The following is an 8,644-nucleotide window of genomic DNA, read 5'->3' on the forward strand; positions in this document are numbered from 1 at the left end:
CACCACACCACACCACACCACACCACACCACACCGCACTACACTCCACTCCACTCCACTCCACACCACACCACAACACTCCACCACACACCACACCACACCACTACACACCACATCACCACCCCACTGCACTGCACCACACCACACCCCATCCACCACTCCACACCACACCACACCACACCACACCGCACTACACTCCACTCCACTCCACCCACACCACACCACAACACTCCACCACACACCACACCACACCACTACACACCACATCACCACCCCACTGCACCGCACCACACCACACCCCATCCACCACTCCACACCACACCACACCGCACAACTCTCCACACCACTCCACTCCACTCTACTACACTCCACCACACACCACACCACTCCACACCACACCACACCCCATCCACCACACCACACACCACTCCACCTGGCTGTACTCCTTCCCTCTGTCCCGACAGACGCTTTGTGTGGAACTTTTTCCGACTGGAGAACGAGCACCTGAACAACTGCGGTCAGTTCCGTGCGGTGAGGGACATCTCCATCGGCCCCATCGACTCCAACGTGGAGCAGCAGATCATCGACATCATGGACGACGATGACGGAGTCGAGGCTCGTCTCACGGACCGACGTCTGGCCTTCAAGTGAGTGCTGGGGAGGGGGTGGCTCAGTGGGAAAGATGCTTATCAGACAGTGTATGACAGCCATACCCGCCTATGACCATCGGAACAGCTGATGAGACATGTGTTGTCCCAGCTATCTGGGCTAGAATTTGATTATAGTGGAAAGTGTCTTGCCGCAAGTTACATCCCCACTCTCTCGGCCAAGAGGGTTTTAGGACAGTGAGTGTTGGGATGGTTCCCTAGAGGTCAGCTAGCCACCAAAGCTGCAGCACTAAGAGCCGGTGCAATTTTGCCTCCTAGTTTGAGATTTATAGTCCTTCACAAAAGACAAGCTGTAAATGATTTCCCGTTGCAACAGAGACACCATTGATGACACAGGTGTCAGCTTGCTGTTGGCCCAGCTGTGTCAGACAGCACAGTGTCTGTGAGTTTCTGGCTTCCAATCACAGTCCTGCACTTTCTTCAAAGTTTGACTGGAGAAAGGAAATTGAGTGTCTAGTGCTTTGGATGAGATGATAAACCGAGGTCCTGTGTGCAGTATGCACTTGGCGCACTGAAAAAGAACCCATGGCAATGAAAGTGTCTTGGGGCAGGATTCTGTGGAAGAAATCCACTCTGATAGATACACAGATACATAAGCACGCACTGCAGGCCTGACTAAGGGTGCTGGGTTACGCTGCTGGTCAGGCATCTGCATGGCAGATTTGGTGTAGCATATATGGATTTGTCTGAATGCAGTGACACCTCCTGAGAAGTTGCATTTAAAATTTTGTTTACTTTAAAAAATTTTTTTTATCTATGTTGTATGCAGGTCTTGCACTGCTTTTTTTCTTCTTTTTTTTGTGTGTGTGTCGGGGGGGGAGGTTGTTTTGTGTGTGTGGGGGGGGGGAGGTTGTTTTGTGTGTGTGTGTGTGGGGGGGGGGGGAGGGGGGGCAGGGGAGGGGGGTGGAGGTTGTTTTGTGTGTGTGTGTGTTTTGGTTGTTTATTTGTTGTTGTTTTTGTTTTGTTTTGTTTGGTGCTTCTACTTGCTTTCTTCATTGGTGATTTTTATCTCCTAATTTATGTTGTAACGAACATAACTCTGTTTTGGGAGCATGTCTTTGTTTTTCCTTAATTCAGTTTGGTTTTTGTTGTTGTTCCACTGTTTTGATTACAATAAATATATTTGCATTTTTTTTTAAGCTTTTCCATTGTTGGTTGTTTTTTTTTCGTTTTTTTTTTTTTTTTTTTTTTTTTTTTTTTGTACATTTTTTAAATTACTTAAAAAAAAAAATTATAGTGAACATATCTCTATGTATGTTTTTTAAAGCAATTCTGTTTACTTTTGTGTATGTGTGTGTGTGTGTGTGTGTGTGTATGTGTGCGTGTGTGTGTATGTATATATGTGTGTGTGTGTGTGTGTGTGCTAGTGGGGGGAGGGTGTTTGTGTTGTTTTGTTGGTTTCTTTGTTGTTGTTGTTGTTGTTTGGATGAATGTTACCCATGTCTCAAGGGCCCTGCTGTTGTGTTTCGGTTTAAACAAATCTTTATTTGGTGTCATATACTGTACCATGTCAAACCGATGCAAACTAGGCCTATCGGTTTGCTCTGCTTGGCCAAATTTCGCGCTGCTAACAGTGAAAAGACGAGCTGTCTTGCCTGGTCCGCTCTTAGCCAATCAGACTCCTCTAAAAGCTATAAGCGCTGAATCATTCCTTTGGCCAAGGCTCTCCACGCCATCTTGTCAGGTTTACGCTCTGTCTCGTCTTATGCTTTTTTTGGCTGTTAAGCATATTCATTTGGTCTTATTTTGCTGCATGCGGCATGTGTTTATTGTACTACATGTCCACACAGACAGCACAGCAACAAGAAGCTCACAGCTTATATCGTGTGCTTTCAGGTCTAAGAAGGACGGACGTCTATTTGTCGATGAAGACGATGAACGCGTTCCCCTCGTCAATGGAGACAAACGCGTCAAACGCGTGTAGCACATTAACCGGTAACACGTGTGTGGCAGATCAGCTGTTGAAACACATTTGTCAAGCCAGTTAGTAAAATGTGTGTCACTTATGGATGAGTCGTGTGTATCTGACTGATGAGTCATGTGTTGCTTACAAATGAGTTGTGTCTGTAGCTTATGAATGAGTGATGTGCAGGCTACAGATGAGTGATGTGTAGCATATAGATGAGTCATTTGTAGCTTATGAATGAGTGATGTGTACGTTACAAATGAGTCATATATAGCTAGTGAATGAGTTGTGTGTAGCTTACGGGTGAGTGATGTGTTGCCTACAAATGAATCGTTTGTGTAGCTTATGAAATTTGAGTGTAGCTTACATATGAACTGTGCGTAGCTTCTGAATTTGTCAAGGGCACAGCACAGCTGAATGAAAACGCAGGGTTTTGAGGGGGGTGGGGTGGGGTGTTGTTGATTTTTGTTGTTGTTGTTTTTGTATTTTTTGTTATTTACCTTGCAGAAATGTTGGACTAGGAAACAGTCAGGTATCAAACAGCAGGTGTGAATCTGTTCGACACTTTTAGGAATCCAGATCTGATTTGACCAGAGAACAGCAGAGGTTTATTGTGAAGAGTGAATGAAAAAGAAAAAAGAAAGAAAGAAAACAACATGAATTGAAGAATGAATACAATGGAACGATGAAAAGAACAGAAGTGACTGTGCAAGTTTATAAAACAACAACATCAACAAAGCTTCAGAGATGTATTAGAATTGATATATAAAATATGTACATATAATTTCGTCAGTTATCAACAGTTGCCATGAAAAGTGAACGAAAAAGAAAGAAACAAACTGAAGGATTGAAAAAGGAAACGACGAAAGAATAGAAGTGAGAATATATATGTATAGAGAGAGAGAGACAGAGAGAGAGAGAGAGATTCGGAGTTTTCATGTAAAGTGAATAATAAAAAGAATTTAAAAAAAAGAACACATGAGTAGAAAAATAAATGTCAAAAGAGAGAAAAGAAGAGATGTGAGGAACTACAAGTTGAATAACAAGTACCAAAGATGTAAGAAAAAAAAAGTTGTATGTATATCTTTAGTAGATGTGGATGTGTGTGTGGCATACCTGTGAGTTTAAGTGGAACAACAGATGAGGTGTGTATGACAGGTGATAGAAAGAGAGAAAACACCTGTGAGTTTAAGTGGAACAACAGATGAGGTGTGTATGACAGGTGATAGAAAGAGAGAAAACACCTGTGAGTTTAAGTGGAACAGCAAATGAGGTGTGTATGACAGGTGATAGAAAGAGAGAAAACACCTGTGAGTTTAAGTGGAACAACAGATGAGGTGTGTATGACAGGTGATAGAAAGAGAGAAAACACCTGTGAGTTTAAGTGGAACAGCAAATGAGGTGTGTATGACATGTGATAGAAAGAGAGAAAACACCTGTGAGTTTAAGTGGAACAGCAAATGAGGTGTGTACGACATGTGATAGAAAGAGAGAAAACACCTGTGAGTTTAAGTGGAACAGCAAATGAGGTGTGTATGACAGGTGATAGAAAGAGAGAAAACACCTGTGAGTTTAAGTGGAACAACAGATGAGGTGTGTATGACAGGTGATAGAAAGAGAGAAAACACCTGTGAGTTTAAGTGGAACAGCAAATGAGGTGTGTATGACATGTGATAGAAAGAGAGAAAACACCTGTGAGTTTAAGTGGAACAACAGATGAGGTGTGTACGACATGTGATAGAAAGAGAGAAAACACGTGTGAGTTTAAGTGGAACAACAAATGAGGTGTGTATGACATGTGATAGAAAGAGAGAAAACACCTGTGAGTTTAAGTGGAACAACAGATGAGGTGTGTATGACAGGTGATAGAAAGAGAGAAAACACCTGTGAGTTTAAGTGGAACAGCAAATGAGGTGTGTATGACATGTGATAGAAAGAGAGAAAACACCTGTGAGTTTAAGTGGAACAACAGATGAGGTGTAAACAGTGATAGAGAAAACACCTGTGAGTTTAAGTGGAACAACAGATGAGGTGTGTATGACATGTGATAGAAAGAGAGAAAACACCTGTGAGTTTAAGTGGAACAACAGATGAGGTGTGTATGACATGTGATAGAAAGAGAGAAAACACCTGTGAGTTTAAGTGGAACAACAGATGAGGTGTGTATGACATGTGATAGAAAGAGAGAAAACACCTGTGAGTTTAAGTGGAACAACAGATGAGGTGTGTATGACAGGTGATAGAAAGAGAGAAAACACCTGTGAGTTTAAGTGGAACAACAGATGAGGTGTGTATGACAGGTGATAGAAAGAGAGAAAACACCTGTGAGTTTAAGTGGAACAACAGATGAGGTGTGTATGACAGGTGATAGAAAGAGAGAAAACACCTGTGAGTTTAAGTGGAACAGCAGATGAAGTGTGTATGACAGGTGATAGAAAGAGAGAAAACACCTGTGAGTTTAAGTGGAACAGCAGATGAGGTGTGTATGACAGGTGATAGAAAGAGAGAAAACACCTGTGAGTTTAAGTGGAACAGCAGATGAGGTGTGTATGACAGGTGATAGAAAGAGAGAAAACACCTGTGAGTTTAAGTGGAACAGCAGATGAGGTGTGTATGACAGGTGATAGAAAGAGAGAAAACACCTGTGAGTTTAAGTGGAACAACAGATGAGGTGTGTATGACAGGTGATAGAAAGAGAGAAAACACCTGTGAGTTTAAGTGGAACAGCAGATGAGGTGTGTATGACAGGTGATAGAAAGAGAGAAAACAAGAAGCGAATGGAGCATTGACCAAACATGTGAACAGCATTGCAGCACGATTGATTGTTCAGGAATATAGTGCTTGCACAAAAAGGGACTGTACTCTCTGAGTTCAGTTTCAAGTCCAAAGGGAGCGAAGTTATGTGGGTAAGTGTGTGTGTGTGTGCGTGTGTGTGTGTTCATTTTTGGTGAGTATGTGTATGTTCACTCAGGGAGAGAGACACAATACCTGCAACTTTCTTCTCGGCTTCTTTAGGAATCATTCTGTTCCCTGCAGAGATCTATTTTCTCTGCTTTCTTTGTTGCTCAGTGAAGAAAATGTTTTTGTGATTTTACTCTGCCTGCTATCTTGGCTGTCTTTGGCATAATGGTATCTTGGTATTTTAAATTCAGTCTGCCTGCTCTATTTGTTGAATTTGGCATAAGGGTAGCTTGGTATTTTTGATTTAATCTGCCTGCTCCATTCAGTTTTTGGCATCAGGGATGGAGACAACCAAACCAGTGCAGCAGAAGGTACAGACATTCATTAACACCTGTCTATGAGGGGCTTGAATACAGACATTCATTAACACCTGTCTATGAGGTGCTTGGATACAGACATTCATTAACACCTGTCTATGAGGGGCTTGGATACAGACATTCATTAACACCTGTCTATGAGGTGCTTGGATACAGACATTCATTAACACCTGTCTATGAGGTGCTTGGATACAGACATTCATTAACACCTGTCTATGAGGTGCTTGAATACAGACATTCATTAACACCTGTCTATGAGGTGCTTGGATACAGACATTCATTAACACCTGTCTATGAGGTGCTTGGATACAGACATTCATTAACACCTGTCTATGAGGTGCTTGAATACAGACATTCATTAACACCTGTCTATGAGGTGCTTGGATACAGACATTCATTAACACCTGTCTATGAGGTGCTTGAATACAGACATTCATTAACACCTGTCTATGAGGGGCTTGGATACAGACATTCATTAACACCTGTCTATGAGGTGCTTGGATACAGACATTCATTAACACCTGTCTATGAGGTGCTTGGATACAGACATTCATTAACACCTGTCTATGAGGTGCTTGGATACAGACATTCATTAACACCTATGAGGTGCTTGGATACAGACATTCATTAACACCTGTCTATGAGGGGCTTGAATACAGACATTCATTAACACCTGTCTATGAGGTGCTTGGATACAGACATATGTGCACAGATACAGATTTAGGATGAAAAATAGAAGAGAGTAAAACATACTCCTGAGATCACATAGAATTTACGTGGGTTGGGTATCTATGTTCAGAACTGATAGGATGTTTTCATGTGTGTGTGTTTGTGTGTGGGTACATTTTATGTGTGATCATACACACTAAGAAGGATGGATTCTTCTTCTTCTGCGTTCACTCGTATGCACACAAGTGGGCTTTTACGTGTATGACCGTTTTTACCCCGCCATGTAGGCAGCCATACTCCGTTTTCGGGGGTGTGCATGCTGGGTATGTTCTTGTTTCCATAACCCACCGAACGCTGACATGGATTACAGGATCTTTAACGTGCGTATTTGATCTTCTGCTTGCATATACACACGAAGGGGGTTCAGGCACTAGCAGGTCTGCACACATGTTGACCTGGGAGATCGTAAAAATCTCCACCCTTTACCCACCAGGCGCCGTCACCGTGATTCGAACCCGGGACCCTCAGATTGACAGTCCAACGCTTTAACCACTCGGCTATTGCGCCCGTCAGAAGGATGGATAAAGTGAAGAAGACAAGAGCAAAGAATACGGCTCAGTGTATATGGATACTGATGGAGACTCTACATCAGACCTTACCAAGTGTGTCTTTATCTCTGCTTACCTTTCTCTACGTGTCCCGGACATGTCTTTCAGTAATGTGACTGGATTTGTCAGTCATTTGTATCAGTTTTCTGGACTGTGACTGGATTTGTGTCATTTGTATCAGTTTTCTGGACTGTGACTGGATTTGTCAGTCATTTGTATCAGTTTTCTGGACTGTGACTGGATTTGTGTCATTTGTATGCTTTCTGGACTGTGACTGGATTTGTGTCATTTGTATCAGTTTTCTGGACTGTGACTGGATTTGTGTCATTTGTATCAGTTTTCTGGACTGTGACTGGATTTGTGTCATTTGTATCAGTTTTCTGGACTGTGTGCATGCTGTGGATTAAGCTCCCTTTGTTTGCTGACAGTGTTGCTGCTATAGTTTTGTGTGTGTGTGTGTGTGTGTGTGAGTTTAATCATGTTTTTTGAGTGCATATAGTTTTCCAAAGTTTTGTTGTTATTATTGTTGTTGTTTTTACTGTCATCTGTGTGCAGAGTTCTTAATCAAGATACAAACATTTTACAGTTGAAGAACACCAAGCTGGCACATGGGTGGACTTTTAATGGTGGATTCAGTTTTTAATCTGAACTCATGGGTTTCACTACAGTGTGGTTGTGTCATCAAATTGACTGAAATGTGTGAGTGACTGTGATACATGACAGACTGTTCTAGAAGAGCACAGTCAGTAATCCCATTGTTCTTTTCTTGAACTGTCTGCAAGTTACATTTAGTTCTAGAGGAGCATACTCAATGAACCCCATTCTTGTTCTTGGACTGTCAGTAAGACATCTTTGGTTCTAGATTAGCACACTCAGTGACTTCCAATGGTTCCATTGTTCTTGGACTGTCAGTAAGACATCTTTGGTTCTAGATTAGCATACTCAGTGACTTCCATTGTTCTGTTCTTGGACTGTCAGAAAGACATCTTTGGTTCTAGATTAGCACACTCAGTGACTTCCAATGGTTCCATTGTTCTTGGACTGTCAGTAAGACATCTTTGGTTCTAGATTAGCATACTCAGTGACTTCCATTGTTCTGTTCTTGGACTGTCAGAAAGACATCTTTGGTTCTAGATTAGCACACTCAGTGACTTCCAATGGTTCCATTGTTCTTGGACTGTCAGAAAGACATCTTTGGTTCTAGATTAGCACACTCAGTGACTTCCAATGGTTCCATTGTTCCTGGACTGTCTGTAAGACATCTTTGGTTCTAGATTAGCACACTCAGTGACTCCATTGTTCTTTTTTTTTTTTTTTTTTTGACTCTCTAAGTTATCTTAGCTCTAGAGGAGCATTCTTTTCTTTTTTATGACTGTGTTTAAGACGTGTTTGGTTCTAGACTGGCACGCTGAGCGACTGCTCATCGTCTCTGCTCATCAGTGTTCCCCATGTAGCAGTGTCTGCTCATATCCGCCTCCAGTATTGTCACTGCTCATCACTAACCTGAGAGACTGCA

General features: G+C 42.1%; 1 protein-coding gene and 1 long non-coding RNA gene across 3 annotated transcripts in view; one reads left to right on the top strand and one right to left on the bottom strand.

The window, feature by feature from the left end:
- The window catches only part of LOC143275893 (xenotropic and polytropic retrovirus receptor 1 homolog), a 32,795-nt gene extending 27,845 nt beyond the window's left edge, over positions 1 to 4,950 (top strand). The window contains exons 15-18 of one of the 2 annotated variants that reach the window (XM_076580218.1): positions 464 to 646; positions 2,504 to 3,782; positions 3,847 to 4,307; positions 4,810 to 4,950. In XM_076580218.1, the coding sequence (XP_076436333.1) occupies positions 464 to 646; positions 2,504 to 2,591 (271 nt within the window). In that variant the 3' untranslated portion in view covers positions 2,592 to 3,782; positions 3,847 to 4,307; positions 4,810 to 4,950. Of the gene's footprint in view, positions 1 to 463; positions 647 to 2,503; positions 4,308 to 4,809 lie in introns of both variants that reach the window. The other variant, XM_076580217.1, reaches the window with a different exon arrangement.
- Positions 4,358 to 6,590, bottom strand: LOC143275894 (uncharacterized). Its single transcript, XR_013053477.1, has 3 exons — positions 6,451 to 6,590; positions 4,576 to 6,415; positions 4,358 to 4,457 (listed from the first exon to the last, which is right to left on the bottom strand). It is a non-coding gene; the product is annotated as an uncharacterized LOC143275894 (long non-coding RNA).
- Between the last annotated feature and the right edge of the window lie 2,054 nt (positions 6,591 to 8,644).

The sequence above is a fragment of the Babylonia areolata genome, chromosome 31, assembly GCF_041734735.1.
Source record: "Babylonia areolata isolate BAREFJ2019XMU chromosome 31, ASM4173473v1, whole genome shotgun sequence".
Classification (NCBI taxonomy): Eukaryota; Metazoa; Mollusca; class Gastropoda; order Neogastropoda; family Buccinidae; genus Babylonia; species Babylonia areolata.